This window comes from Drosophila kikkawai, chromosome 3L, assembly GCF_030179895.1.
Source record: "Drosophila kikkawai strain 14028-0561.14 chromosome 3L, DkikHiC1v2, whole genome shotgun sequence".
NCBI classification, from domain to species: domain Eukaryota; kingdom Metazoa; phylum Arthropoda; class Insecta; order Diptera; family Drosophilidae; genus Drosophila; species Drosophila kikkawai.
In genome coordinates this window covers 9437934-9452579 of record NC_091730.1, presented here as the reverse complement: position 1 = coordinate 9452579, position 14646 = coordinate 9437934, and the positions used below count along the sequence as shown (strand labels likewise).

At 41.7% G+C, this 14646-nt stretch overlaps 3 protein-coding genes across 8 annotated transcripts; all 3 read left to right on the top strand.

The window, feature by feature from the left end:
• Positions 1-109: 109 nt before the first annotated feature.
• Positions 110-5198, top strand: Tsen34 (tRNA splicing endonuclease subunit 34). The gene is made up of 6 exons (XM_017164008.3): positions 110-318; positions 380-466; positions 572-832; positions 921-1028; positions 1097-1437; positions 5062-5198. Exons 1-5 carry the CDS (start codon positions 270-272, stop codon positions 1417-1419), a joined length of 828 nt encoding a protein of 275 aa, XP_017019497.1. The 5' UTR covers positions 110-269; the 3' UTR covers positions 1420-1437; positions 5062-5198.
• Positions 5199-5287: 89 nt separating this feature from the next.
• Positions 5288-12888, top strand: Trl (Trithorax-like). Of its 6 annotated transcripts, none has more exons than XM_017164004.3 (6): positions 5288-5479; positions 7684-8149; positions 8246-8590; positions 8656-8793; positions 10404-10927; positions 12753-12888. In XM_017164004.3, exons 1-6 carry the CDS (start codon positions 5288-5290, stop codon positions 12813-12815), a joined length of 1728 nt encoding a protein of 575 aa, XP_017019493.1. In that variant the 3' UTR covers positions 12816-12888. The 6 variants fall into 6 exon arrangements, 5 of the variants coding, with proteins under 5 accessions (XP_017019493.1, XP_017019495.1, XP_017019492.1 ...); XM_017164006.3 differs by having other exon boundaries at positions 8656-8925; XM_070284869.1 differs by lacking the exons at positions 5288-5479; positions 12753-12888 and adding exons at positions 6778-6803; positions 7488-7569 and having other exon boundaries at positions 10404-12114.
• LOC108072740 (sericin-2) lies at positions 12831-14638 on the top strand. Its single transcript, XM_017164007.3, has one exon. It carries the CDS (start codon positions 12831-12833, stop codon positions 13803-13805), a length of 975 nt encoding a protein of 324 aa, XP_017019496.1. The 3' UTR covers positions 13806-14638.
• Positions 14639-14646: the final 8 nt, after the last annotated feature.

The following is a 14646-nucleotide window of genomic DNA, read 5'->3' as shown; positions in this document are numbered from 1 at the left end:
TTTCTGATATTTTTCCCTTGGTCACTCTGACTTTCAAAGTAAAATGTCAATTTACATCTTGGGGTTTTTGGGGTCGAGTATTTGTGTATTTTATCCTATTGCACATTTTTATTATATAATTTTCCCTTTGGGGGCGCTTAATTTATAATTTATATATGGATAATTTTAAAAATATTTATCTTAAAATGAAATGGTATATTTTAGTATAAAACTCTGGTCCCACTCCGGCAGCGGCTGCATTAAAACAACAAAAGATATTTCGCGAAAAAATGATTTTAACTCTGCTAAATGGCACCGGTTTCATTTTCAACGTCAATGGTGAGCTTGTTAACTACGGAACATAATAATAAAACCAACTAAATAAATGTATTTTGGTTAGATTACATGGAACTGCGTAGCAAACACCGAATAATGGGTGCTCCTGTGGGCACGGCAAATACCAAGGGCTGGAGTCCCAATCAGTCGAGTGAGTTTTGCGTTTTCTGATTGGATTTCTTTCTTTAATAAAGAAAGACTAGCTCCAGGAATGCCCAATTATCTAAATACAATATTATAAACTCACATCTTTTAGCTCTCCCCGTGGAACTGTCCAAATTCGAAACTCAATTGGTTTTGGATGAGCACATAGCCCAATTGGTGGATAAATCTCAGGCTCTGAAGGCTCCACCCACACCAGAAAAACTACAAGAATATCAGGCAGATTTCGAGTCACGTTTGGTGGCACAAGAAACCAGTCTCAAGAGGGAAAAGCTCCGGGAAACAGAGCGATATATGGATAAAATACTGACAGGGAAGCGCAACAAGTTGTTGAAGCAAGGAAACATGGATAAAGGTGAATTATCTTAAATTCTTCAAATAGAGTAATATATAACAAAAATTAAATAATTAATTTTAATTAAAATTTATATTTTACTTTCCAGCTGCTGCTTTAACCGCTGAAGATGTACTGAAAGAAATGTCGGATAACTTCAAGTTTGATCGTCAAAATGCCTTGGTGGAGCTGCCCTGCGAACACTTAAGAGAGCATTGTATATATAATCAATCGGATTTCCTTAGTAATATAGTACTAAATCCATTTTTTTTATCTTATTTGCAGCTGGGGAAAAAATCTACGGACCCCTGGTGGACACCAACTCCCTTAAATATAGAATTTTTAAAGATCTTTGGAAGCGTGGAAAGTTTGTGACCTCTGGCGATGCTTTTGGAGCGGACTTTCTGGTCTATCCTGGAGATCCTCTTATATATCACGCCTCGCACATCGTAATTGTCCAGGATACACCTGTAATTAAGCCCCTGGAACTGGTAGCAAAGGTGCGCTTGTCTGTGATTGTCAACAAGAGTTGCGTCTTTGCTTATGATAGCGAAGATAGCAAGGAGATTCATTACCAAACGGTGTCCTGGTGGAATCCTAGCAAGTGAGGAACAACACAATGGCAAGTAAGTAAATGTTGCAGATACTCCAAGGGCGAAAAGCCTTACAGTTTTTTAATTTAAAACTAAATTAAGCAATTTCTATTAATCATGTTTAATTGAGCTTAAATATAAAAATTTAAAGATGGGTTAATCAAATGTTTTTTTGTTAAAATTATTTTTAGTTCACTGTAACGCGTGTGTGCTGTAACGTTATCTGTACAACGTTTTTTTAAAGCCTTAAAGCTCTTCAAAAAGTATTCAAATCAGATGACTAAACATTTTGATTACTTTATTTAATTTCCAGGGGAATATGATTTAAAAACTCTATTATGATTCAGCCAAGGGTAAACGTAATACCGCCTATGCAAAACAAAAAAAAAAAAAACTTATTTATTTTGGAATTTTTTCATTAAATCCAATTATTTTTCTAGTTCCCCCTGATACCCATAGGAATTTTTAAATACGTTTTCTATAAGTTTAGAAGAGTGAGTTGTAGTTTTGGGCGCTGAAGCGTGTTTAATTTTTTTTCTTTGCAATTTGGATACAATAACAGAGACACAGCGCCACTTGGCTCCCACTTTCCTCCATCTCCTCTCCTCTCTGGATGACGGCCTCTCCTCTCCGCGTTTCTCTGACTTGCTCAGAGCAGAGCCGGGGAGCACTAACAACAATTTCTCCCACTCACAGTTGGAAATGGTGGCCAGTACACAAGCTAAAATGGGTTTATTTCGACCACGACATTCAACATGAGTTGTCTGGTTCCATAGTTCCCAATTCTGAGTTCCGGGGCGTAATAATAGAGTTTTGTTCAATTAATTAGTGATACAAAATGAGGTTATAATTTTATGGCCCCACCACAACCACAACCAGGCGCGCACACATGCACACAGAACCAACGGGCAAACTACAAAAACGATTTGCGTATTTGTTTTCAACAAATTTGTGCTGAATTCTTCATGTTTTGCGTTCGTTTCAAGTATATTCAGTTTTCTGTTGTTGTTTTTGCTTTTATTTTATTTAAATAGAAGCAACAACTGCGATAAGGCGCGGTGGGGAAGGCCAGGCAAAAGTCGTGCCATGCCGTTCGAATTTCAGTCCGTACAGTGGGGCGAAAAAGCTTCGTTCGCTGCATACGATTTTTCAGTTTCAACTCATGTATTAATGGGGTATTCCAATTAGAAGGTTAACATGTTTTTCCTAATGTAAAAACCATAAGAGTATTTTAGGCTTGCTTTATAAAATTTCATATTTGTCTTAATTGATTATTTATTTTAAATCCTCTTAATAGAACTGCATATTGATTATTGTCCTTATTGTGTCCCACTGTCCTCTGCTCGCGCTCGTTCTGCTGCCTCTCGCTATTCCCTTCCCTCTCGCACCCATATCATGCTCCACCACCCTCCGCTCCGCCTCTTGCTCGTGCTCTTCCCCTGCCACCGGCACCCATGCTTTGGTGGCGGGCATTGCCAGCTGCGAAATACGCTCACTGCTTTAACGCTGATTGGAACTTTAAAGGGGCCTTTCGAACGGCATTTCTCATGGTCCCAGCATCAAAACAGAGAAACTTGTAATCTTGAATTGGCGCTGTTTTTTGGACACTCGCATGCATGCCGCTCACTTATTTTACCTTGCCTTCTCTGAGCGTTGGATAGAACTCTCCTCTCCGCTCCGCTCCTGGACTCCTATCCACATCCACTCTCCCCTATCACGGGCACCGAAGTCCGGAGCAGTCTCTGGTCTCCGCTCTTAAGCGGGACTTGATCTGCATACGCCGCATGAGAATGCGAGAATAGGTCAGACAGAGTCTCTGAGATGTGTCAAAAGTAACAGGTGATTGGATGGATTGTCGAGGAGAGAGGAGCGGAGAAAAGAGCATGTAGAGCGGAGTAGTGGGTCCAAGAGCGAGCCGGCTTTTCTCCCAGTTGTTGTTATTATTTACAGGATCTGTTGATATCAAAGCCAAAGAGCGAAGAAAGAGCCGTCCAATTCACAGGTTGGATAAATTTCTTATTTCATTTGGTTCCCATAACCCTTAGGTGCGCGTTGGCTCTATCTATCTATTCAGCATGAAACTATAGTAAAATCAATTTGCACATTTATTGATACTCGAATGACTTGGTGAATTTAACCGGTTTATCTCCTTCATCAAATTTTGTGAAATTAATTGACTAATTAGACTAGGATGATTTTCATAAAATTTTATTGACGTTTGAAAGCAATTATTATTACAATTGTTTGAAATAAAGTATTCAATCCCAATCCACTCGAAAGTTTTTGAAAATTACGTTCGTTTTATAGAAATAAAATGTAAAAGAAGTAGGAGATATTCCTGCTATTTGACTTTACCACTCCAAATTTTTTAAGTTTTTAACTTAATTTTGTTGTTCTGTCTGTGGCAGTGCCAAGGCGACCTGAAAAACTTGAATAACTTCTTGTTATTGTCTTAAAAAATAATTAAACATTGGGACAAAGTCTTTGTAGGTTCATGTATTTTGCACCCGAATCCGAATAGTTTTGGACCCAGACCCCTTGGACCTTTCTTATCGCCTCATTCAACCAGAAGCACCATTTTCCGGGCCCAGTGCTGCGATGCGATGGCCACATGTGTTTTGGGCTTGTGTTTTCCGACCAGAATATTTCCATTATTCAATATTTACCACCTTTTATAGTTTTGTTTACTATCTACGCCGTCTTGCTTGTCTTTCTCTCCCTCTCCTCTGCCTGCCCGAAAATACTCTTCTTCCACGAACAACGTCTCACTTAAATCCGCTCCATCTGGCAATGCCTTTTGACAACTGTACTTCAAAGAGCGTTGCCAGCCCAGTGCTCTCACAGATACACAAATACGGCAAAAAGCAAAGCAACCACCACACCGACACGGCGACACACCACCACGCGCGCCTGTGTTGAGCTGAGCGCATGACCAGAAATATTTCTCCCCCGTATAGAGACCGAAACGAAAACCCGCCGCGCTGGCAGAAGCAGAGGCAGCAGCGTAATTCGATCGAAGCGATTTTCTCACAAGAGCTCTGGCTGGGTCTCAGTTCGAGTTTTTCAACGTTGGCGAGCGGACAGCAGGAGAAACCAGCGAGCGAGTTAGCGAGCACCAAGAGAAAGAGAAGGGAAATCACCCACAGCAGTAAAATTTTCTTTTGCGCTCCGGTGAGAAGATAATTTCACACACCAAAATCACACAAAAAAGTGCGCTCCGCGAGCGGGAAAACAATAACAAAATAAAAAGCGCTACCAAGAGGGCCGAGATTATAAAACAACCAAGAACTGAGCGAGTGGGGGCAAAAAAGGAGAAAAAAAAACGAAATGCGTGTCTCATGGATTGACTGTACAATTGTGTATTAAATATGTGACTGCGGCTGTGTGCGTGCCTTGTGTGCTTGTGTGTGTCTTCTGCTGCGTTTTTAAATGTGTTTCAGTTGGCGCGCTATTTTTGTGTGATTTTCCCAGCAACAAATTTTGAAACAAAAAGTTTTTTAGCTGCTGCCCCCCCAACAACAAAATTCCTGTGAGCAGCAGCAGTGTTGTCTCGCTCTGGCCCCAACCGAGGGGGAGAGAGCGGGAGAACGGGCGAGAGAGCGAGAGCACACGAGTACGAGCCAGCTAACTCTTGTTCTCTTTTGCACACCGTTTCAGTTTCGTGAAAGCAGCGCGCGAAGAAGGAAGAAGCAGCAGGAGCAAAAGCAGAATCAGCAGCAGGAGGAGGAGCAGACGGGATTTGTGCGAAATCCCGACTTGGAAGAGAGAATTTATCCCCAGACCCGTGTAATAAAACGTCGTCGTGTTGGAGACAAATAGCAACGAATACGCTAGCAACGCTGGAGAGGAACAACAATTGTTGGACTTGGACGCGACGGCCCTAATGTCGCTGCCAATGAACTCGCTGTATTCGCTCACCTGGGGCGATTACGGCACCAGTCTCGTGTCGGCCATCCAATTGTTGCGCTGCCATGGCGACCTCGTCGATTGCACGCTGGCCGCCGGCGGGCGGAGTTTTCCCGCCCACAAGATAGTCCTCTGTGCCGCCTCCCCCTTCCTTCTGGACTTGCTCAAGGTGAGTGTAAGAAGTGCATCGTGCCAAAAGGTGAAAAAAGAGAGTGGCGCTGTCGTGCATAACCTCAAACGTGGCGTACACTGTACAGTTTGTAAACAGAGAAATCCAATGGCAGAAATAGGTTAATGTGTGGAGCGCAGAGAAACTTGCACACTCACACTCGCATACGAATATCTCGGAGATTTACGCTCCGCTCCAAAAGTTGTCTAGAGATTTCCGTACAAGTTTTCCACTGTCAATTGAGCTGAATGAGTTGGCACCAGCTCCCCTTCTTCTTGCCACCTCTTATCAAAAATACTGCCGTTTTTGTTGTAAAGTTTCACAAAAGTGACTGGCGAGAGGGAGAACGAGAGAGGCGCAGAGCGCAGATGGAGAGTGAGAGAGCGAGAGAACCAGTTGGTTCAGACGGAGCCAGTGGTGGGTGGGTGGCTGGGGGGAAAGCGAGGGTGAGAAGCAAAAGCTGCGCAGCGCCAACTTTCCGTTGGCGTGTGTTAGAGCGAGCGCAAACGAGAGCGCTATAAAGGCAGCGTGGAGCTGTTGTAGTAGTTGTTGCTGCTTTGTTGGAGCTTTTGCCTCGCTTTCCGTTCTTGCTGTTGTTGCTTTGGGTGCACACGAGCGCGACCTCTTTTCGCTGGCAGAACTGTACAGTTGAAACTGGATATGGGGGAATTTCCAACTCATTAAAACACTGTAAAATATGAAAAACATTTCTAAAATGAGTGTGTTTTAAATGTAATAATGTTCCACAGGTGAACTTTCCATGATTTTATAATTTCCAAAAAAGAGTGATTATAAAATTAGTTCCGTTCATAGGTTCCATCCTGTGCTTGTATTTGGAGTATTTCATATCAGGAAGGGAATGTTTTTCGGTGGAGCTTGCTATTTTTTCTTTATTTTCCCTATATTCTGTAGAACATTTGCGATACTGTACTTTTTTATTTAGTTGTTTGATTCGATTTGCATTTGCACTTTGCTTTCACGTTTCTAATGGATGCGTGCACAATGCACACCAAATGGAATATTTATCCGATTCGGACATTATATAGACCGTTCCTATTGCGTGGTTTTTATCGAAATGATGACCAAAACAGAGCGCGGCCAGCGAAATAAAAACACCTGATGTGACGCCGGCGACGCGGCTCTTCTCTTCTCTAGCTCTCCTTTCCGCTCCTCTCCTGTCCTCTCCTCTTCTCTCTGGTGCTGAAAAAAGTAAACAGAGCGTAATTTTTAAAAACGCCGCTCAGAGTCGGCGGTGGGGAAAATGTCAAAAACAGAAAAGAAAAATGCGGCTGTGAACTCTGCAAGAGTCCGAAATGTACAAGATGTACTGATCTCGTTACACTCACACACGCACGCAAAACACATGGCGGTCGCTCTTGGTTGCTCCCGCTCCCTCTTCCGCTTCCTCCAACCCCACCCCCAATCCATCTCCCCCACGCACACACAGACTCGAGACTCAGAATGCAACTCACAGAAAAATCGATGAGCGAAACGGCAAAGGGAGTGTGAGCGATAGAGTTCAAAGAGCGAAGTGAGAGGAGCAGGAAAAGGGGAGGAGGTTGTAGATGACATTTGAAGAGATTGGCATTGGTCTTTATTAAGAGGAAGAAGAAGAAGAGGGTGGTTGGTTGGTTGGTTTGTTGTTCTTCAACTCTGAGCAGCGCTTACTAATTAAATGTCCAGAGAGGGAGTGAGAGTGGGAGCGGGAGAACTGGCTGAGCGGTACTAGTGAGTAAGTGGAGGTAGATGTGTGTGAGTGCTCTTTCTTTCTTGAGCTGTGCTCTGTTTTCTTTTTTTGAGCATCTCTCCTCCTCGAAATCTCCGCCAATCCTGCTGCAGAATGTGCAGAGCGCGAAAAGTAAAAGCCGGTCGCTGGCGCTTGGCACTTGTGTGCGTGAGCGGCGGTGAGTTTCCATTTCCATCTCTGTCTCCATCTCCGACTAGGTTTGTTTTTGTTTTTATTTTTTGTTTGTTTGCCTATACCACGCTTCTCATCCGCCAAATGTAGAGAGCCACCAAAACAAGAATCCCGCTATAGGATTGAGAAAAAGAACCTCTTAAGTTGCTTAGATTCAAAACATATGGGAAATGTACGTTATTACATTTTTATTAGTATTTGGAATATATTTAATTTTTGGAAATAATTATTATTCTGACTTTTTACCATTTATTAAATATTTATTTTCCCTTCATTTTAATTACAGAACACACCATGCAAGCACCCAGTTGTGATGTTGGCCGGCGTCAATGCCAACGATTTGGAGGCATTGCTGGAGTTTGTCTATCGCGGCGAGGTGAGCGTTGACCATGCCCAGCTGCCGTCGCTGCTGCAGGCTGCCCAGTGCCTCAATATCCAGGGACTGGCACCGCAGACGGTGACCAAGGATGACTACACCACGCATTCGATACAACTACAGCACATGATACCGCAACACCATGACCAGGACCAACTGATTGCCACGATTGCCACCGCTCCCCAACAAACGGTACATGCCCAAGTGGTGGAGGATATCCATCACCAGGGACAGATTCTACAGGCAACAACCCAGACCAATGCAGCAGGACAACAGCAAACGATTGTGACAACGGACGCGGCTAAGCACGACCAGGCAGTGATTCAGGCATTCCTCCCGGCACGGAAGCGGAAGCCACGTGTTAAGAAAATGTCACGTAAGTTAACGTTCGATAATAATCTATAATAAACCTTAAAAAAATATGTTTAATTTTTTCTATAATGAATCCCAATTTTTTTTTTATCATGCACAGCCACGGCACCGAAAATCAGCAAAGTTGACGGAATGGATACAATTATGGGCACACCGACCTCTTCGCACGGCTCGGCACAAGGATCAGTACAACAGGTTCTGGGCGAAAATGGAGCTGAAGGCCAACTTCTGACGTCGACACCGATCATCAAGAGCGAAGGACAAAAGGTGGAGACAATTGTGACCATGGACCCCAATAATATGATACCGGTAACGTCAGCCAATGCGGCCACGGGCGAGATAACAACGGCTCAAGGAACCACAAGCTCATCCGGCGGTGGCAACACCAGCGGCAGCGCATCCACACCCAAGGCAAAACGTACCAAGCATCCGCCTGGAACGGAAAGTGAGTTTTGTTTATAGATTTGGTAAAGATTTTTCCTTAATGACATCTCCCTTTTTTCCTCCTAGAACCACGGTCGCGATCACAATCGGAACAACCAGCCACTTGCCCCATTTGTTATGCTGTCATTCGACAATCTAGGAACTTGCGACGACATCTTGAGCTGCGGCACTTTGCCAAGCCGGGCGTCAAAAAGGAAAAGAAAAGTAAGTCCGGTAATGATACCACCCTAGACACCAGTATGGAACTGAACACCACGGCTGAGGAGGGCGACACTACGGTGGGCAGTGAAGGAGCGGTAGCTGGAGGAGCGGGATCAGCTGGCGGAGCATCGTCTGGTACAACGCCAACGAGAGTGATATCAGCAACTCAGACACTCCAGCAGGTTCTGCCTCAGCAACAGCAGCAGCAGCAACTACAACAGCAACATCAGCAGCAGCACATGACCACGGCAACGTTAGCGGGTGGCGGCCAGGCATACATCAAACATGAAGGCGGCGGCGGAGGAGGTGCTGGGCAGCAGGCACAACAGCAGGGAATGCAGAACGTCATACATATTGTCGGCGATCAGGTCGTCTTTCCTCAGCAACAGCAGTAGCAGTAGCAGCAGCAGCAACAGCGACAACAGCGCCTCCTGCCCGAGCCTTCAATCATTCCAACGCACCAACAACGACACCGTCATTCGCATTTCCAACACCACACACACACATACGCATAACACACACACACACTGAAACGATTTGTAAATAACAAACAAAATTCCCCGTGATCTGATCCGAATGATTTGTGTTCATTTCCCTCCGTATCATTTTTAACTTTTCCACATACTTAATTGCTGCGTAAGTTTGTTTTTAATTTGCAAAAAAAGATTTCCGATAGTAGAGTGCTTTTTTTCACATAAATAACATGACATCCAATTTTCTTATGCAGTATTTTCTTGCATAGAAAGAGACAGAGAAAGCAAATAATATCTCCACGTAAATAAATACTCGACTAATAATTTACTTAATAATCGAATTAGTGTCGCAAATAATTGTTGTAAAAATTAATAATTGTACAATTACAATCGAGGATCGCAATCAGTTTAAGTTTCTCTATTTTAAATATTATATTACGAATTGTTTAATTAATAAAATATTATATATTTTTTTATATAACCAAAAAACAAACCGAAAAACCCGAAATTAATCTCTGCCTGTGGCACGAACTCTATAATTTATTCCAATTGGCTGTTCTCTCGTTTATCGTTTATCGTTTCTCTTTGTTGCAAGAAAATACTGTTGTTGTTGGTGGATTGATTTCCTAAGCTACTAACATTTCTTCGAGGAAGTTGCATCCTAAATGTGTTGTTAATTCTTCAAAGGAACTCTTTCGTTTCTTTCGAAAGTTGTTCGGATTTTTAATGTTTCGGAATTATTCCATAACATCTTATAGATTTTACTTTTTTTTCTTTTAACAATTTTTTTTTAACTACTTTTTACTTTTATTTTACAACTAAATCTATTTTAAATGTTTTGTTTTCTTTAACATTGCTTTTGTTTATTTTTAATTTTTATTTAACATTGTTTTGTTTTTTTTTGTGCTTTTATTTCTACACTTTCTCATGCTTACATCTCCTCCACACACAACTTCACATTCTCTCACTTGTTGTAGTCTCCTGAAGGTCGTCTTGTCTCTATAGTTGTTGGGCCTGCAACGTTGCCGTAGTAGTGTCGTCCTCTCGGCTTCTCTTAGTACTATCAATCCTATACCTTTGCCTAGTTTTGGTCCCTTTCTGCGGCACCTCGACTCACCAGCAATGCTTCCTTCCTTGCAGCACCCAGCGGCAAGAAATCAGGCAACGGATCTAGTGGCTCAGGATCAGCTGGTGGCGGCACACTAAGCTCCAGCAGTGGGGTACCCCAGGTGCAGGCAGTGCAGTCGCTGCATACCTTGCAGGGTGTGCAGGTTAAAAAGGATCCCGATGCCCAACAACAACAGCAGCAACAACAGCAACAGCAGCAGCAGCAACAACAACAGCAGCAACAGCAACAACAGGCAATGGCAGTGAGCGGCTCGGCGGGTGGACAAGTGCAGCAGGTGCAACAGGTGCAAGTCCAGCAGCAACAGCTACAGCATCACCAAATCATTGACTCCTCCGGCAACATAACTACGGCAACGACAAGCGCCCAAGCGGCGGCGGCAGCTCAACAGCAGGCAGCCGCCGGTCAACAGCAGCAACAACAGCAACAGCAGCTGGTGGCGCAGTCCGGCGATGGCAGTGAGAGCGGCGGAACACCGCTGTCCATTGCCCAGGTGCAAACGCTGCAGGGTCATCAGATCATAGGCAATATCAATCAGGTGAATATGACTGATTTCCAACAGCAACAACAACAACAGCAGCAGCAGCAACAACAGCAAACACAACAACCACAACAGACGCTTTGATTGGACGGAAAAACGTAGTTAGATCCATTATGTACTATTATTATTTTTGGATTTGCCAAACCAAACGCTTTAAGTAATGCGTAGACCAATTCTAAATGAATTCTTCAAATTAATTGAAGATACAAAAAAAAAAAAACCTCTTGATATCCTCTGATATCTTGGTTGAACCATCTTTAGTTGTACAATTTTATTGACTTTACATGTTGATTTTCCTCCTACAATATATTTTCTCTATATTATATTTAGTTTTGTTGCTAGAGTTTAATGTTGTAGGTGCGCCACGGTTATTGGAATTCACATGCATAACTTTTAAACATATACATATATATCTTTTTATACAATTATATATATTTGTTTTGTATCAGAGCTTGCAAATAACAATTGTTTCGGTAAAGGTCTAATTTACAGATTCTTTTTAAAAATATATTTTTCAACAGAAAGAGTATTTTAATTGAAAATTTTTCAACTGTTATTTACTAGCTCTGTTTTGTATAGTTTTAAACCCATGTCCCAATGCCCCAGAGGTTCTCTAGTGTCGTGATCAGTGAAAGATGCTCTTGCTCTCGTTTTGCCAGCTGGGCTGGCCCTGAGCGATGGCAACTTTAGTTAAATATAAATACGTTAAACACACCTTAGTTTAGTCCGATAAACCCAGATTATAATCCATATTTACTTAAAAAAATACAGCTCAAAAAGGAGAGTTGAACTGATCAAATGAGAGAGCTCGCTCACCAAAAAACCCCTTTCTTTCTGTGGGTTTAGTTCGTTTTCATTGTACATTTTTAATCAAATAATGTATATTTCTTAATTTTAATAGTTGGAAATTTTAAATAATTATATGGAAACCAAAACCCTACGTTCTCGTTCTCAGATAAATGGAAGACTTATTGCCTCGTAGAAATTATGATTTAATTGTATAAATTAGAAAGCAAGAGGAATATATTCCATATATCTGAAGATGAGTGACTTTATTTTTAGTCTTTTTTTAAATATACTTAAATAAAATTTAATTTTATTTAAAATTAAAAAAAAAACATATATTATATATAATAATAATATAGTAAGGAAAAATAATAAACCGAAAATTGTTTACATAAAAACTTTTCCCAAAAGTATTTTCTTTTTATTTTAAATGCTTGATTTGGTGATGGAGATGTATAATTTAACAATTTAGAAAGTAAAAGTAGTAATTTTTAAGTTTTGTTTTTAATTTTATATAATTTTTAAAAATTTATGGTTGAAGTTGCTTGTGTTCTTTACAAAACAAAGTGTATAAAGGCTTTATGACGTATTTTTATTACCATTTTGAATGCATGTGCTTAATATTTTCTTTATTATTTGTTGTAAAATATATTGTGTTAAATTTTTTGACCAATTTAAACAGAGACTCTGGACCATACTCTCAAATATTCATAACCTTGTGACTAAGCTGCACTTGAGAGTTATTGCTTTAAAACCTTTAAAAAACACAACCACACGACGCATTGTCTCACCTCATTTTTACACCTGAAACCATTTTTTTGTGAGGCACATAAACTAAACCATTAACAAATCGTTTTATCTTGTCTTCTTCTCTCTTTCTCGCTGCCACGCTAAATAATAAAATCACCATTTAACCAATCAAATATATAATATATATGTGTTCATAATGCATCTCAATCAATCAATCAATCAATCAATCAATCAATCAATCCATATTGTAATATCCATCCAAACATTGCAACAATCGAAACTAAAGGGCAACAATAAGAACATTTTGGTAAAGAAGGTTTTCATTTTGAAAGGCGGTAATAATACGTAATGATGAGCCAACGATATGACCAGCGGCCCTGGAGGAGGAGGAGGAGGCGGGAGCGGGCAACAGCAGCAGCAGCTTAGCAACACGAGCAGCGGTAGTGTCAGCAACAACGGTGCCTCGGCAGCGGCAACCGTAAGCAGCAGCAACAGCGGTAATAGTAGGAGCAACACGCCAGCCACATCAACATCATCGACTGGAACTGGTACAGGAACTGGAGGAGGCGCCACATCAACGCTCCAGCGTCGCATTCTGCGCGGTCATGCGGCACAGACCACCAGCGGCGAGCGTGTCCTACTCATTAACTATGTGCCGCAGTCGGGCACGGGAGCGGGATCGGGAGCAACAGCTTCCGGATCCGTATCCTCCGTAGCCACTCAGAGCACATCAACTCAATTGCCCACCACCCGTAAGATTCTCCAGGCCAGAGCCTCGGCGGCGGCAGCAGCAGCATCATCATCCGGCGGGGGAGGAGGGACAACCTCTTGCTCCCCGCCAGCTGTCTCGTTTGCCGGCCTGGGCTCCGAGGTGACCGTCACCTTGACGCGCACTAATCAGCGCGCCAGCGTGAGCAGTGTCACAGCCGCCGGTCATATTGTAAGGAACCAACAGCAACAAGCCAACACGTATCATCACCAGAACACGACCACAGCCAGCACAGCATCGACTTCGACCGGGACAACGGCGGCTATACATGAGCATATAGCAACGTCAACATCGCCGCCGCCTCTAGTATTTACCCATCACCCACATCATCATCATCAACAGCAGCAGCAGCAACATGAGTACCACCAACACCATCAGCTGGAACAGGAGCACATAATCATAGATCATCATCAGCAGCAGACGGAGGATGACCAGTTGATCGAGTACGTCGATGATGGCGGAACGATCGAGGAGCAGCATCATCACCAGTTGCAGCTGCAGGAGGAGGAACAACAGCAACAACACCAGCAGCAGCATCATGACGTTGTCCAAGAGGTTTATCTCCAGTAAGAGAGACAGATCCGATCCGAGAGTTAAGCATTAGCAGGATAAGTTTTTAGCCATTTAATAAGCCATAGGTTTTGGAAATTCCCAAAGTGTGTGATGATTTAATTCAAAATATTGACCTTAAATTGTTAATTTTCTTAACATTTTAAAGAAATATAATGATTCCGTGTAATCAGAGCTACCACAGAAATCGCAAACAATTTGAAGTCTAAAAAAAAGACAAATATTTTGCAAAATGTTAATCAAATTTAGCTTTTTATAAATTACTGCTCACACATTTTGGAAAAAACCAAACAGAAAAATATTGTACATAACTCCAAATTTGTATTTGAAACCTTACCAATTTGTACATAGTTTTCTCGGTAAAAAGTACATATTTTCCATTGAAAATATATATCTAACAATATTTACATATATATATTGAAGGCAAATTCAATTAATTAGTGTTTAAATAAAGATTATTTTTGTACCATACACAATTAAACCCATAATATACAGATATCAAAAATTCTAGTTGAGAAAATAACTGCACATATTTAAATAATTAATCACTGACAGTAGTTACTAGTGATTATTGTCAGTTTGCAGATCAAAAAAACCTAATAATAAATTGTAATATATATCGACTTCAAATTAGAAACAAAAAGAAATGTTCGCACATAAAACGTATTCAATTCTGATTGTTTAAAAAACTGTTGAAGAACGGAAGAAGGGCCCCTTAGAATTATCAATGGGATGGATATATCCCATCCGTAGGAAAACATATATTTGTCAAGTATGTAAACCCAGTATTTTTGGGGCCAAGGCAATAAAAGCGAGCCGGTTTTGTGTACTGAAAGTGAAC